At 44.8% G+C, this 16,984-nt stretch overlaps 2 protein-coding genes across 3 annotated transcripts in view; one reads left to right on the top strand and one right to left on the bottom strand.

Annotated features, from left to right (window-relative positions):
- The window catches only part of QPRT (quinolinate phosphoribosyltransferase), a 56,112-nt gene extending 47,028 nt beyond the window's left edge, over positions 1-9,084 (top strand). For both annotated transcript variants that reach the window (XM_063935484.1, XM_063935485.1), the window contains 2 exons: positions 3,285-3,416; positions 4,406-9,084. In XM_063935484.1, coding sequence (XP_063791554.1) covers positions 3,285-3,416; positions 4,406-4,606 — 333 coding nt within the window. In that variant the 3' untranslated portion in view covers positions 4,607-9,084. The remainder of the gene's footprint in view (positions 1-3,284; positions 3,417-4,405) is intronic.
- On the bottom strand, positions 8,805-16,306 carry MYL11 (myosin light chain 11). The gene is made up of 7 exons (XM_063935486.1): positions 16,200-16,306; positions 14,737-14,832; positions 13,782-13,857; positions 13,485-13,589; positions 12,195-12,273; positions 9,283-9,331; positions 8,805-9,195 (listed from the first exon to the last, which is right to left on the bottom strand). Exons 1-7 carry the CDS (start codon positions 16,200-16,202, stop codon positions 9,091-9,093), a joined length of 513 nt encoding a protein of 170 aa, XP_063791556.1. The 5' UTR covers positions 16,203-16,306; the 3' UTR covers positions 8,805-9,090.
- Positions 16,307-16,984: the final 678 nt, after the last annotated feature.

Raw genomic sequence — 16,984 nt, 5'->3', positions numbered from 1 at the left:
GGGGTAATCGGGTAGAATAGAATAGAGGGGTTAATTGGGCAGAATATAACAGAGGTGGGTAATCAGAATAGAATAAAGGGGGGAAATCCGGTAGAATAGAATAGAGGAGGTAATTCGTTAGAATAGAATAGAGGTGAGTAATCCGTTAGTATAGAATAGAGGGGGGTAATCCGGTAGTAAAGATTAGAGGGGGGTAATCTGTTAGTATAGAATAAAGGAGGTAATCCATTAGAATAGAGGTGGGTAATCCATTAGAATAGAATAGAGGTAGGTAATACGGTAGAATAGAATAGAGTGGGGTAATCCGGTAGTATAGAATAGATGGGGGTAATCTAATAGAATAGAGGTGGGTAATCCGTTAGAATAGAATAAGGGGGGGGGGGGCGGTAATCCAGTAGTATAGAATAGAGGGGGGTAATCTGTTAGAATAGAGGGGGGTAATCCGGTAGTATAGAATAAAGGGGGGCAATCCGGTAGTATAGAATAGAGGGGGGTAATCTGTTAGAATAGAATAGAGGGTAATGTGGTAGAATAGAGGCGGAGGGGTAATCGGGTAGAATAGAATAGAGGGGGTAATTGGGCAGAATAGAACATAGGTGGGTAATCAGAATAAAATAAAGGAGGGTAATCAGGTAGAATAGAATAAAGGGGGATTAACTGTTAGAATAGAATAGAGGTGGATAATCTGCTAAAATAGAATAGAGGGGGGTAATCCGGTAGTATAGAATAGAGGGGGGTAATCTGTTAGTATAGAATAGAGGAGGTAATCCATTAGAATAGAGGTGGGTAATCCATTAGAATAGAATAGAGGTGGGTAATCCGGTAGAATAGAATAGAGGGGGGTAATCCGGTAGTATAGAATAGATGGGGGTAATCTAATAGAATAGAGGTGGGTAATCCGTTAGAATAGAATAGAGGGGGTAATCTGTTTAGAATAGAATAGAGGGGGTAATCGTCAGGTAGAATAGAATAGAGAAGGAGGGGTATTCGGGTAGAATAGAATTGATGGGGGAAAATGGATAGAATAGAGAGGGTAATCCGTTAGAATAGAATAGAGGAGGGTAACTGGGCAGAATAGTATAGAGGGGGGTAATCGGGAAGAATAGAATAGAGGGGGTAATCGTCAGGTAGAATAGAGGAGGAGGGGTAATCGGATAGAATAGAATTGATGGGGGTAATCGGAGAGAATAGAGGGGGTAATCGGGCAGAATAGAATAGAAGGGGGGTAATCAGTTAGAATAGATTAAAGGGAGGTAATCCGGTAGAATAGAATAGAAGGGGGTAAATAGAATAGAGGGGGTAAACCGTTAGAATAGAATAGAGGGGTCTAATCAATTAGAATAGAATAGAGAGGGGTAATCCGTTAGAATAGAATAGAGGAGGTAATCTGTTAGAATAGAATAGAGGGGGGTAATCGGGTAGAATAGAATAGAGGGTGGTAATTCATTAGAATACAATAGAGGGGGGTAATCGGGTAGAATAGAATAGAGGTGGGTAATCCGTTAGAATAGAATAGAGGTGGGTAATCTGTTAAAATAGAATAGAGAGGGTAATCCATTAGAATAGAGGGGGTAATAGGGTAGAATAGAATAGAGGGGGGTAATCTGTTAAAATAGAATAGAGAGGGTAATCCATTAGAATACAGGGGGTAATCCGTTATAATAGAATAGAGGGGTGTAATCGGGAAGAATAGAATAGTGGGGGTAATCCGTTAGAAAAGAATAGAGGAGGAGGGGTAATCAAATAGAATAGAATTGATGGGGGTAATCGGAGAGAATAGAGGGGGTAATCAGTTAGAATAGATTAAAGGGGGGTAATCCGGAAGAATAGAATAGAAGGGGGTAAACAGAATAGAATAGAGGGGGTAAACAGTTAGAATAGAATAGAGGGGTGTAATCCATTAGAATAGAATAGAGGGGGGTAATTCGTTAGAATAGAATAGAGGAGGTAATCCGTTAGAATAGAATAGAGGGGGGTAATTGGGTAGAAGAGAATAGAGGGTGGTAATTCATTAGAATAGAATATAGGGGGGTAATACATTAGAATAGAATAGAGGGTTGTAATCGGGTAGAATAGAATAGTGGGGGGTAATCCGTTAGAATAGAGGTGGGTAATCCATTAGAATAGAATAGAGGGGGAGGGGTAATCGGGTAGAATAGAATAGAGGGGGGTAATCCGTTATAATAAAATAGAGGGGTGTAATCGGGTAGAATAGAATAGTGGGGGGTAATCCGTTAGAATAGAGGTGGGTAATACGTTATAATAGAATAGAGGGGTGTAATCGGGTAGAATAGAATAGTGGGGGGTAATAGAATGGAGGAGGGGAAATCTGGTAGAATAGAATTGATGGGGGTAATCGGATAGAATAGAAGGGGGTAATCCGTTAGAATAGAATAGAGGGAGTAATCTGTTAGAATAGAATAGAGGTGAGTAATCCGTTATAATAGAATAGAGGGGTGTAATCGGGTAGAATAGTGGGGGGTAATCCAATAGAATAGAATAGAGGGGGTAATCGTTGGGTAGAATAGAATAGAGGAGGAGGGGAAATCGGGTAGAATAGAATTGATGGAGGTAATCGGATAGAATAGAGGGGGTAATCCGTTAGAATAGAATAGAGGGGGGTAATCGTTGGGTAGAACAGAATAGAGGAGGAGGGGAAATCGGGTAGAATAGAATTGAGGGGGGTAATCCGTTACAATAGAATAAAGGGGGGTAATCAAGTACAATAGAATAGAGGTGGGTAATCCGTTAGAATAGAATAGAGGGTGTAATCCGTTAGAATAGAATAGAGGGGGTAATCGTTGGGTAGAATAGAATAGAGGAGGAGGGGAAATCGGGTAGAATAGAATTGATGGAGGTAATCGGATAGAATAGAATAGAGGGGGTAATCGTTGGGTAGAATAGAATAGAGGAGGAGGGGAAATCGGGTAGAATAGAATTGATGGAGGTAATCGGATAGAATAGAATAGAGGGGGTAATCGTTGGGTAGAATAGAATAGAGGAGGAGGGGAAATCGGGTAGAATAGAATTGATGGAGGTAATCGGATAGAATAGAATAGAGGGGGTAATCGTTGGGTAGAATAGAATAGAGGAGGAGGGGAAATCGGGTAGAATAGAATTGATGGGGGTAATCCGTTAGAATAGAATGGAGGGGGTAATTACCTGCCCAGCACCTGCTCTTACCCCCATATACACCTGTAGTTTGGAGTACTATGTAACGTGCTCTGGGCACTGACCTCTGACCTGTATACGGTTGACGTCATGGCTGCCTCCTCTCCCTCTAGGCTCTGCATGGTGTGCGCTCTCTCGCTGGCCACACGCTGAAGGTGGAGGTAGAGTGCAGATCCACGGAGGAGGCCCTGGAAGCAGCCGCAGCTGGAGCGGATATTATCATGTTGGATAACTTCACTGCTGAGGTGCTTTCCCATTCATCATGTGTCATTATAATATACACTATACTTGTGTGGGTAGTCAGTGACTAGTGGAGGGTGGTGGATATCTTCTGTTTCAGCATGGTTGTATAACTTCACCTGGGTGATTGAGAAGGTTTTGGCCGTGCTCCGGGTCCTTACTGTGCGTGGCTGGTGGGGTGGGTGGTAATAACTCCTGAATTGTGCATTCTAGCTGAAATTACTGGGATGTGTTTGTAAATGCATTTCACCCCAAGCTGTGGTTTCCTTAGCCGTCCTATGGTAGGTAGTCATGTTATATCACCATGGTCACTCTATGGTAGGTAGACACGTTACATCACCATGGCCACTCTATGGTAAGTAGGCACGTTATATCACCATGGCCATTCTATGGTAGGTAGTCATCTTATATCACCATGGCCACTCTCTGGTAGGTAAGCACGTTATATATCACCATGGCCACTCTGTGGTAGGTAGGCACATTATACCACCAAGGCCACTCTGTGGTAGGTAGACATGTTATATCACCATGGTGGGGCCGTGGTAGGTAGGCATGTTATATCCCCATGGTAACTGTGTGGTAGGTTAGGCACGTTATATCCCCATGGTCACTGTGTGGTAGGTAAGGCATGTTATATCCCCATGGTATGTGGTAGGTAGGCACGTTATATCCTCATGGTCACTGTGTGGTAGGTAGGCACGTTATATCACCATAGTGTTCCCATGGTAGGTAAACATGTTATATCACCATTGTATCTTTGTGGTAGGTTAGACATATTATATAATCGTGTCCACTCTGGGGTAGGTAGGCATGTTATATCACTATGGTGACACCATGAAAGACAGGAACATTGTATCATTAGGTACATGGATTGGTAGAAGGATGTCTTACTTATTGTATGCATTTGTAGCATCTGTTGTCCACGTCCCCACCGTCTGATGTATATATGACGTGTCTGGGCAATCACTGACATCTGCCATGCCCTCTCTCCTAGGCACTGCACCAAGCGGCGCTCTCAGTGAAGGCTGCGTACCCAGGAATTGTGGTGGAGGCTTCTGGAGGGGTCTCTGCACATAACCTTCTCCAGTATCTTGGACCAAATGTGGACATGGTGTCAATGGGATGTCTCACTCAGGGGCCTCCAAGTGTTGACTTTTCTTTAAAATTAGCTAAAGGTCTGAGGAACCCATCCTGAACCTCCACCTCCTGCTCTCCAGACTTGTGAAGAGTCCTGAAGATTCACCAAGACGGCATTTACGATCACATGGCCTTACCCAAGGTTTTACCACTGCCCTACACTCAGGTGATAGTGTCATGCATCGGCTAGTACATGTGACATACACATGTGACTGTGACACTAGCAGGTGGCACATACGATAACTGGGACATACAGAGAACACACATATATAGGGATCATTCCCTCTCTGTTACCATAGAGATCATTCATTCTCCCTCCAGAACACATAGACCAGAACGTGAGGTCATGTAAGTGGGCAGTGCTCCAGGGACGGCATAAATCTGTATTATTACCAATAGAAACACAATGGACTGTATATAGCTGAGATCCTGTGTGCACAGCTAGCGTATACTAATAGTATAAGAGCGTTTTTCCTGGTCTGTTCCAAGTTGGCGCAGAAACTACTGAACTGATTTTCATGGACACTGCACCAGTTTGTAGTGGAAACTCCTAGAGGTAACCTGGTCTGCTTCATCTCCGTCTGTCATGGTAAAAGCTGAGCAAGAACAAAAACTAAATGTATCGTCATCAATGCAAGAGATAGGTGTGGCACCATGCTCGCGGCCGGTAGGGGGGGGGGAGGGGGAGCTGCTTTTGGGACTGCATTCACATGAAATGAAGTAAATAGGTGGTGTGAGAGTTGTGTATGGGTGGTGTGAGAGTTGAGTATAAGTTGTGTGAGAGTTGTGTATGAGTGGCGCGAGAGTTGTGTATAAGATGTGTGAGAGTTGTGTGTGGGTGGAGCGAGAGTTGTGTGTGGGTGGCGTGAGAGTTGTGTGTGGGCGGCATGAGAGTTTTGTGTGGGTGGGGTGAGAGTTTTGTGTGGGTGGCGTGAGAGTTTTTTGTGTGGGTGGTGTAAGAGTTGTGTGTGGGTGGTGTGAGAGTCGTGTGGTGTGAGAGTTGTGTGTGGGTAGTGTGAGAGATGTGCGTGGGTGGCATGAGCATTGTGTGTGGGTGGTGTGACAGTTGTATATAAGTGGTGTGAGAGTTGTGTGTGGGTGGTGTGAGAGTTGTATATAAGTGGTGTGAGAGTTGTGTGTGGGTGGTGTGAGAGTTGTATGTGGGTGGTGTGAGAGTTGTATATAAGTGGTGTGAGAGTTGTGTGTGGGTGGTGTGAGAGTTGTATGTGGGTGGTGTGAGAGTTGTGTGTGGGTGGTGTGAGAGTTGTATATAAGTGGTGTGAGAGTTGTGTGTGGGTGGTGTGAGAGTTGTGTGTGGGTGGTGTGAGAGTTATATATAAGTGGTGTGAGAGTTGTGTGTGGGTGGTGTGAGAGTTGTATGTGGGTGGTGTGAGAGTTGTATATAAGTGGTGTGAGAGTTATGTGTGGTGGTGTGACAGTTGTATATAAGTGGTGTGAGAGTTGTGTGTGGGTGGTGTGAGAGTTGTATATAAGTGGTGTGAGAGTTGTGTGTGGGTGGTGTGAGAGTTGTATGTGGGTGGTGTGAGAGTTGTGTGTGGGTGGTGTGAGAGTTGTATATAAGTGGTGTGAGAGTTGTGTGTGGGTGGTGTGAGAGTTGTATGTGGGTGGTGTGAGAGTTGTGTGTGGGTGGTTTGAGAGTTGTATATAAGTGGTGTGAGAGTTGTGTGTGGGTAGTGTGAGAGTTGTGTGTGGGTAGTGTGAGAGTTGTGTGTGGGTAGTGTGAGAGTTGTGCGTGGGTGGCATGAGAGTTGTGTATGGGTGGTGTGAGAGTCGTGTGGGGTGTGAGAGTTGTGTGTGGGTGGTGTGAGAGTTGTATGTGGGTGGTGTGAGAGTTGTGTGTGGGTGGTGTGAGAGTTGTATATAAGTGGTGTGAGAGTTGTGTGTGGGTGGTGTGAGAGTTGTATGTGGGTGGTGTGAGAGTTGTGTGTGGGTGGTTTGAGAGTTGTATATAAGTGGTGTGAGAGTTGTGTGTGGGTGGTGTGAGAGTTGTGTGTGGGTAGTGTGAGAGTTGTGTGTGGGTAGTGTGAGAGTTGTGTGTGGGTAGTGTGAGAGTTGTGCGTGGGTGGCATGAGAGTTGTGTATGGGTGGTGTGAGAGTCGTGTGGGGTGTGAGAGTTGTGTGTGGGTGGTGTGAGAGTTGTGTGTGGGTGGTGTGAGAGTTGTGTGTGGGTGGTGTGAGAGTTGTGTGTGGGTAGTGTGAGAGTTGTGTGTGGGTAGTGTGAGAGTTGTGTGTGGGTAGTGTGAGAGTTGTGTGTGGGTAGTGTGAGAGTTGTGTGTGGGTAGTGTGAGAGTTGTGTGTGGGTAGTGTGAGAGTTGTGTGTGGGTGGCATGAGAGTTGTGCGTGGGTGGCATGAGAGTTGTGCGTGGGTGGTATGAGAGTTATGTGTGGTTGGTATGAGAGTTATGTGTGGCGGTGTGAGAGTTCTATATAAGTGGTATGAGAGTCGTGTGTGGTGTGAGAGTTGTGCGTTGGTGGTGTGAGAGTTGTGTATGGGTGGTGTGAGAGTTGTGTATAAGTGGTGTGAGAGTTGTGTGTGGGTGGTGTGAGAGTTGTGTATAAGTGGTGTGAGAGTTGTGTGTGGGTGGTGTGAGAGTTGTGTGTGGGTGGTGTGAGAGTCGTGTGTGGTGTGAGAGTTGTGTATGGGTGGTGTGAGAGTTGTGTATAAGTGGTGTGAGAGTTGTGTGTGGGTGGTGTGAGAGTTGTGTGTGGGTGGTGTGAGAGTCGTGTGTGGTGTGAGAGTTGTGTATGGGTGGTGTGAGAGTTGTGTATAAGTGGTGTGAGAGTTGTGTGTGGGTGGTGTGAGAGTTGTGTGTGGGTGGTGTGAGAGTCGTGTGTGGTGTGAGAGTTGTGTGTGGGTAGTGTGAGAGTTGTGTGTGGGTAGTGTGAGAGTTGTGTGTGGGAGGCATGAGAGTTGTGTGTGGGTGGCATGAGAGTTGTGTGTGGGTGGCATGAGAGTTGTGCGTGGGTGGCATGAGAGTTATGTGTGGTTGGTATGAGAGTTATGTGTGGCGGTGTGAGAGTTCTATATAAGTGGTATGAGAGTCGTGTGTGGTGTGAGAGTTGTGCGTGGGTGGTGTGAGAGTTGTGTATGGGTGGTGTGAGAGTTGTGTATAAGTGGTGTGAGAGTTGTGTGTGGGTGGTGTGAGAGTTGTGTGTGGGTGGTGCAGGGGCGCGGCCGCAGGTAGACGCTAGTAGTATAATATAATGGATATATGTGTAAGATAAAGAATCCACTATCCACTATGTGTATCCATTATGAATATGAATCTCCAGTATACATTAGTGATTGCCATTAATGCCAGTCTCATGTCACTGAGCGGGGATATGATATTATTATAATACCAGTCCTCCAGGTAGATCTGATTACTCCAGTGACAGTCACTATTTCCAGGCAGTGCTCCCTCTAGTGGGTAAGGGCAGATGTCACATACTCAGTGTATGGGGTAAGGTACTGGGCTTAGCGTGTTTCTGGTGAGTTCCTAGTTGCCATATGTAATAGAATGCGAGAACAACCAAACTCGCTAGAATCTTACCACAACCATTGTGACACAACACGCTTGCTGGCTGTAATAACCAATGAGCTGCAGGAACCACACCAGAATGACTCGCTAACCTATAGAGGTCCAGGGATGTCGCTGCCCCACCTGATCATATAGTGTTATATATAACATATGCCATCCCTCCTGGGCGTAACCCGCACTGGCGCGTCTGCCTGGTATTGGGAAAGTGGGGGGACAAAGAATGTGCCCCCCCCCACCCCCCCTCAATTATTACATTACCAGCACTTGATCTGACCAGCAAGGGCTTATGGAACAAAGAGGGGAGACCTGTAGTGCAGGGACCAGGACCATGGACACACCAGGACTGGGTCAGTTTACACTAGGGCTGGTTTCCTCCGCACCAAAAAATGTGCAGACCCCCCTTCTGGGTCCAGCCAGCCCTAGTACCAATAGCATTAGGGCCCAGAGAGGTAGGTTAGATGGAGCAGCAGAGTTGGTGGAGATGCACTTTGCATCAGGGCAGTTGCCGGGGTAGATGGTCCGGGTTAATGAGTCTGGAGAGGGGCAGAGATTGGACGTTCCACATCAGGAGAGCAGTAGATTTAGCTTGAGGAGGTTGAGTGTAACCTGTGTGAAAGCAGAGTATGGCTCAGGAGGTTTGGAGGTTATGTTTGTGTTATCTGTTTACAAGGTTGATTCAGTTTATGATATTTTTTATAAAAATCACCCAACAAATAGAATAAAAACTAGATTTTATTGAGTGTTTACTTCCCCTGAGGATTCCACAGTTCCAGCTTTAAGACGTTGAAGAGAGAAGAGTAGGGGACAAAGACGGGGAGTTGTGTCAGGCAGAATGATCATGGGGCAACAAATAAGCCCCTTTCAGACCACCCAAACAGAAATAAATTACAGTTGTGTCTTTCATGGGTTTGGTTTACAAAATGAGACGCAATATACAGCAAGTTGGGGATTTGCACTGGGTGTGAGAGCGCACCCCCAGAGGGGTAAGATATCGCCCCATTTATTCCTGGTCTTTGTCCTCTCCGTGGGTGATGACATAGCAGATGTTCTTGTAATCTACGTTGCCAGCTACATCAGGGGGGAACGCGGTCCACATGTTCTTAATCTGATGGAGAGAGAAACAAAGTATGAGGAAAGGTCTGATGCCTCCAAAACTTTAACCCTCTTCCCAAGGTTAGTCCTAAGTGCTCACCTCCTCTGGAGAGAACCTGTCGCACTGTGTGGTGAGAAGTTCCTCAAGGCTGGGAGAAAACAGAGACACATCATGAGTTACGTTACCTTCTTTACTGTGACCAGAAGATAATTGTGTGGATGCAGGGACACAACAGACAATGGGACAGGAGGGTCATATTGACATAATGGCTAGTGAGACAGGTGGGGTGGCATGGGACAGTGATGATTATTAAAGGATAAAAGAGAATTTGTGATAACATAACACAGAGGATGGGGGTGGGGAAATGAGAAGAGATGTAATACAGGGATGATGATGATGATGATGGTAAGAGAGGGAGATGATGTGTTCGGCAGGAGATGTAGATGATAGGAAGGTAAGGGAGAACTTGTGATAACATAACACAGAGGATGGAGGTGGGGTAATGACATGAGATGTAACACAGGGATGATGATGATAAGGGAAGGTGATGATGTGTCTGGCAGGAGATGTAGATGATAGGAAGGTAAGGGAGAACTTGTGATAAAATAACACAGAGGATGGAGGTGGGGTAATGACATGAGATGTAACACAGGGATGATGATGATGATGATGATGATAAGGGAAGGTGATGATGTGTCTGGCAGGAGATGTAGATGATAGGAAGGTAAGGGAGAACTTGTGATAAAATAACACAGAGGATGGAGGTGGGGTAATGACATGAGATGTAACACAGGGATGATGATGATGATAAGGGAAGGTGATTATGTGTCCGGAGGGAGATGTAGATGATAGGAAGGTAAGGGAGAACTTGTGATAACATAACACAGAGGATAGCGGTGGGGTAATGACATGAGATGTAATACAGGGATGATGATGATTGATGATGATAAGGGAAGGTGATTATGTGTCCGGCAGGAGATGTAGATGATAGGAAGGTAAGGGAGAACTTGTGATAACATAACACAGAGGATGGAGGTGGGGTAATGACATGAGATGTAACACAGGGATGATGATGATAAGGGAAGGTGATGATGTGTCTGGCAGGAGATGTAGATGATAGGAAGGTAAGGGAGAACTTGTGATAAAATAACACAGAGGATGGAGGTGGGGTAATGACATGAGATGTAACACAGGGATGATGATGATGATGATAAGGGAAGGTGATGATGTGTCTGGCAGGAGATGTAGATGATAGGAAGGTAAGGGAGAACTTGTGATAAAATAACACAGAGGATGGAGGTGGGGTAATGACATGAGATGTAACACAGGGATGATGATGATGATAAGGGAAGGTGATTATGTGTCCGGAGGGAGATGTAGATGATAGGAAGGTAAGGGAGAACTTGTGATAACATAACACAGAGGATAGCGGTGGGGTAATGACATGAGATGTAATACAGGGATGATGATGATTGATGATGATAAGGGAAGGTGATTATGTGTCCGGCAGGAGATGTAGATGATAGGAAGGTAAGGGAGAACTTGTGATAACATAACACAGAGGATGGAGGTGGGATAATGACATGAGATGTAACACAGGGATGATGATGATGATAAGGGAAGGTGATTATGTGTCCGGCAGGAGATGTAGATGATAGGAAGGTAAGGGAGAACTTGTGATAACATAACACAGAGGATGGAGGTGGGGTAATGACATGAGATGTAACACAGGGATGATGATGATGATAAGGGAAGGTGATGATGTGTCTGGCAGGAGATGTAGATGATAGGAAGGTAAGGGAGAACTTGTGATAACATAACACAGAGGATGGAGGTGGGGTAATGACATGAGATGTAACACAGGGATGATGATGATGATAAGGGAAGGTGATGATGTGTCCGGCAGGAGATGTAGATGATAGGAAGGTAAGGGAGAACTTGTGATAACATAACACAGAGGATGGAGGTGGGATAATGACATGAGATGTAACACAGGGATGATGATGATGATAAGGGAAGGTGATTATGTGTCCGGCAGGAGATGTAGATGATAGGAAGGTAAGGGAGAACTTGTGATAACGTAACACAGAGGATGGCGGTGGGGTAATGACATGAGATGTAATACAGGGATGATGATGATGATAAGGGAAGGTGATTATGTGTCCGGCAGGAGATGTAGATGATAGGAAGGTAAGGGAGAACTTGTGATAACATAACACAGAGGATGGAGGTGGGGTAATGACATGAGATGTAACACAGGGATGATGATGATAAGGGAAGGTGATGATGTGTCCGGCAGGAGATGTAGATGATAGGAAGGTAAGGGAGAACTTGTGATAACATAACACAGAGGATGGAGGTGGGATAATGACATGAGATGTAACACAGGGATGATGATGATGATAAGGGAAGGTGATTATGTGTCCGGCAGGAGATGTAGATGATAGGAAGGTAAGGGAGAACTTGTGATAACGTAACACAGAGGATGGCGGTGGGGTAATGACATGAGATGTAATACAGGGATGATGATGATGATAAGGGAAGGTGATTATGTGTCCGGCAGGAGATGTAGATGATAGGAAGGTAAGGGAGAACTTGTGATAACATAACACAGAGGATGGAGGTGGGATAATGACATGAGATGTAACACAGGGATGATGATGATGATAAGGGAAGGTGATTATGTGTCCGGCAGGAGATGTAGATGATAGGAAGGTAAGGGAGAACTTGTGATAACGTAACACAGAGGATGGCGGTGGGGTAATGACATGAGATGTAATACAGGGATGATGATGATGATGATAAGAGAAGGTGATTATGTGTCCGGCAGGAGATGTAGATGATAGGAAGGTAAGGGAGAACTTGTGATAACATAACACAGAGGATGGCGGTGGGGTAATGACATGAGATGTAACACAGGGATGATGATGATGATAATGGTAAGAGAGGGTGATGATGTGTTCGGCAGCAGTGGGAGATGTAGATGATTGGAAAGTAAGGCAGATACTTACAACTGCTTCTTGATGGACCCTTTGCCCTCAGGATCAAGCACCTTAAATGCCCCTGTGATAACATCCTCTGGATCAGCACCTGCAATGAGATTTACCATCAGGATACTGGTGTACAGGAATGGTCCTTGTCAGACTCCCCTACTCTATAAAGCCCCATTTCTCACCTGGTTTAACTATGACCGACGGCGATAGCTAATGTATTAACTGTATAATTAGTGTTTCAAGAATAACGATCTCCTATATTCCTCACTGCTGTATTGTCTCTAGTGTCCATTAAGACCCTCACCCTTTTATTACACCCAATAAACAATGCCAATTAAGCCCTAGCCCTGTTCTTGGTTTAAACTAATACCACAACCCCAATGAGGTCTCCACTCCTCATAATCTCCAATACAGTTATATTGTATCAGAACCTCCCCCATGTACATCTACCCCTAACATAACACCCCTGACTATAGCTGCCAATACCCTTGTATTGTATAAACATAAACCCCCATATGGCATGTGAAGACCCACTCTCTTATATACTGTAAAAGAACCCTAACCAAGGGCAAATAAAGCCCTCCACCATTCTATAACATAACAATAACCCCACAGGCACATCAGGATCCTCACCCTTGTATTATATAAGAATAATCCCCCCATGAACATTAGGACCCTCACCCTTGTATTATATAAGAATAATCCCCCCATGCACATTAGGAACCTCACCCTTGTATTATATATGATAATCTCCCCCATGCACACTAGGACCCTCACCCTTGTATTATAGAAGAATAATCCCCCCCATGAATATTAGGACCCTCACCCTTGTATTATATAAGAATAATCCCCCCATGAACATTAGGACCCTCACCCTTGTATTATATAAGAATAATCTCCCCCATGCACATTAGGACCCTCACCCTTGTATTATATAAGAATAATCCCCCCCATGAATATTAGGACCCTCACCCTTGTATTATATAAGAATAATCCCCCCATGAACATTAGGACCCTCACCCTTGTATTATATAAGAATAATCCCCCCATGAACATTAGGACCCTCACCCTTGTATTATATAAGAATAATCCCCCCATGAACATTAGGACCCTCACCCTTGTATTATATAAGAATAATCCCCCCCATGAATATTAGGACCCTCACCCTTGTATTATATGAGTAATCCCCCCATGAACATTAGGACCCTCACCCTTGTATTATATAAGAATAATCCCCCCATGAACATTAGGACCCTCACCCTTGTATTATATAAGAATAATCCCCCCCATGAACATTAGGACCCTCACCCTTGAGCTTCTCTCCGAACATGGTGAGGAAGACTGTGAAGTTGATGGGACCTGATGCCTCCTTGATCATCTCCTCCAGCTCCTCGTTCTTCACATTCAGACGGCCTGTGGTGAGCAGGTGGAGGCGTGTTATATGGATATATAAGGCACATATAACACATATAAAGTGCGCACAGATCGCATTGCACGTGTGATTATTGATAAATGGGCTCCTGTGAGAATTACACTGTGGATAATATCCGGCCATTGGCACAAGAAACACAACAAGACCATGGTACACGTGGGGACATCACTCACCCATAGCTGCAAATGTGTCTCTCAGATCTTCCTTGTCAATGATGCCATCTCTGTTCTGATCAATCACTGTGAAAGCCTAAAGCAGATGCCACAGGGAATGTTAATAAGTAATAGGATACAAAGAAGATATATAATAGTGCTCCGAATCCCCTCTGATCCCTCAGCTGCCCCGTCTCTGCAGAGATCTATATTTGGCCTTCAGCCCCCCCCCCCCCCCACTCCACCACCCCGCACACACAGACACCTGTCCCCCTCTCTCATGTTTCTGTGAGTGTCAGGAGATGCTTGTAACCACACGTCTTCCCAGGCTGAAGATCTTAGTTCTCCAGTGCCAAGGGGTTAACATACTTACAGTGGCACATTCTTCTAAAGTACATTTATTCTAGTACTGTGGTAACACAGCCGCCCCAAGAGCAATAGATGTTATCCAGCGGCCCCTCTGGGGCAATAGATACAGGTAACCCAGCAGCCCCTCTGGGGCAATAAATACATGCAATGTAAATCCTGCAGGTCACTGGAAATCTACACTGATGCACTGTAAAATGTAACCCACTATTGGTGTAGAGCACAGAACTCAACCAACCATAACCACCCTCCATTGGTGTAGAGCACAGAACTCAACCAGTGATAACCACCCTCCATTGGTGTAGAGTACAGAACTCAACCAACCATAACCTCCCTCAATTGGTGTAGAGCACAGAACTCAACCAGCGATGACCACCCTCCATTGGTGTAGAGCACAGAACTCAACCAGCGATAACCACCCTCCATTGGTGTAGAGCACAGAACTCAACCAACCATAACCTCCCTCCATTGGTGTAGAGCACAGAACTCAACCAACCATAACCACCCACCATTGGTGTAGAGCACAGAACTCAACCAGCGATGACCACCCTCCATTGGTGTAGAGCACAGAACTCAACCAGCGATGACCACCCTCCATTAGTGCACTTACCTCCTTAAACTCCTGGATCTGGGTTTGGTCGAACATGGACAAGACATTGGAAGAACCTCCTTCTGCTGCCTTTCTCTTGGCTTTCTTTGCTGGTGCCTGTGGGGGTGTAAGGGTGGAATAAGCGGCTGAGGAACCAGGAGAGTGTCTGTGACCAGAGCGAGTAATGTATGTGAGTGATATTAGGGATTTGCTGGTATGTCTGTGTAGGGAAAAAAGGACTATAATAAACAGGGAGGTGGAGGTTGCTTGGAGGTAATTATAAGGTGATAGAGAGACATGGGGCTGTTGAAGAGAAGAATAGACGGGTGTGATTCAAAAGACGGTTTAATAAGGGGTGTATAATATGGCGCAGTGATAGACCGTGTTAAAAGAAAGGGGGAAGATGTACTAACCCTTGTAGAGAGATAAAGTACAAGCCAACCAGCTCCTGTCATTTTACAAACACAGCCTTAGACATGGCAGTTATGAGCTGATACACCTGGTACTTTATCTCTCTCTACAAGGCGTAGCACATAGACCATCCATAGGTGCATGACTGGACTTAATGGATGTAGGATAAGCAGGAATAAGGAGGGTGTTATATAATGGGGTGTGATAAGGAGGAATAATGGGGTGTTATATAATGAGGTGTGATAAGCAGGAAAAGGAGGTGTTATATAATGGGGTGTGATAAGGAGGAATAATGGGGTGTTATATAATGGGGTGTGATAAGCAGGAAAAGGAGGTGTTATATAATGGGGTGTGATCAGGAGGAATATTGGATTGTTATATAATGGGGTGGGATAAGCAGGAAAAGGAGGTGTTATATAATGGGGTGTGATCAGGAGGAATAATGGGGTGTTATATAATGGGGTGTGATAAGGAGGAATAATGGGGTGTTATATAATGGGGTGTGATAAGCAGGAAAAGGAGGTGTTATATAATGGGGTGTGATAAGCAGGAAAAGGAGGTGTTATATAATGGGATGTGATAAGCAGGAAAAGGAGGTGTTATATAACGGGGTGTGATAAGGAGGAATAATGGGCTGCAATAAGGAGGAATAATAGGGTGTGATATAATGGGTTATGATAATGAGGAATAATGAGATGTAATATAATGGGGGTGTGATAAGGCTAATGGGCTGTAATAAGGAGAAATAATAGGGTGTGATATAATAGGTGTGATGAGGAATAATGGGGTGTGATATAATGGGGTGTGTTAAGGAGGAATAATGGGGTGTGTTATAATGGGGTGTTATAAGGAGAAATAATGAATAGGGTGTGATATAATAGGGTGTGATAAGGAAGATATATATATGTATATACATATATATATATATATAATGTTGTGTTGATGGGGTCACGGAATACCAGTGGAATTTTTCTTTCTGAACCCCCACTTCCACAAGTGTAGGGAATATTCTGGCCCTATTCTCGCCCCTCAGCGTTACACATGGTCCAGGTCTCAGGCTCCCATACACTTACCATGTCTTCAGATGAGCCGGGTGCTTGTCCTGGTCAGAAGGAGTGAGGGACATGGAGGAGAAACCCCCCAGCTGGCATTATATACCCCTCTCCTGCAAGACGTTGCTGCTAACTTTAGCTTCATCCTCAACTTTGGCTGTAAGGAGCCGGGAGGAGGTGGGAGGAACTGGGGACAAAATTGTCCCGACCAAAATAGATGTGAACTCTCAAGGCGTCTTCTGCTCCTTTCTTGGACACAGGAGGAGAAAAGAGAACAGCTGCAGGGGGGCTGGGGGGCCGAGGAGACAACGAGGGGGCCTGACAGAAGGGGGGGGGGGGGGGTACAGGAATCCTGGTGACTGCAGGACAGGTACATACTGTATAGTACAATATACATCAGTATACGGGGATTCCCTAGTGACGCTGCCGATATTCCCTCCTCTCATATCACCGTCATCTGCTATCACATGCCGACACTGCAATATCTATCCTTCCATCCATCTCATATCCATCTATCTATCTATCTATCTCTCTCATATCTATCTATCTATCTATCTCATATCTATCTATCTCTCTCATATCTATCTCTCTCTCTCATATCTATCTATCTCATATCTATCTATATTTCTATCCTTCCATCCATCTCATATCTATCTATCTATCTATCTATCTCATATCTATCCATCTCATATCTATCTATCTATCTATCTATCTATCTATCTATCTATCTATCTATCTATCTATCTAATATCTATCTATCCATCTCATAACTATCTAACTCATATCTATCTATCTATCTATCTATC

This window comes from Pseudophryne corroboree, chromosome 7, assembly GCF_028390025.1.
Source record: "Pseudophryne corroboree isolate aPseCor3 chromosome 7, aPseCor3.hap2, whole genome shotgun sequence".
NCBI classification, from domain to species: Eukaryota; Metazoa; Chordata; class Amphibia; order Anura; family Myobatrachidae; genus Pseudophryne; species Pseudophryne corroboree.
The sequence above is the reverse complement of the archived record's forward strand: the minus strand, read 5'-3'. Positions and strand labels throughout refer to the sequence as shown.

Excerpts from the sequence above, each read along its gene's own strand:
- MYL11 (XM_063935486.1), bottom strand. Across the intron at positions 13,590-13,781 it reads AGACACATTTGCAGCTATGG|GCCGTCTGAATGTGAAGAAC; the intron begins GTGAGTGATGTC and ends TGCTCACCACAG. Across the intron at positions 9,332-12,194 it reads GGGTCCATCAAGAAGCAGTT|CCTTGAGGAACTTCTCACCA; the intron begins GTAAGTATCTGC and ends GTTTTCTCCCAG.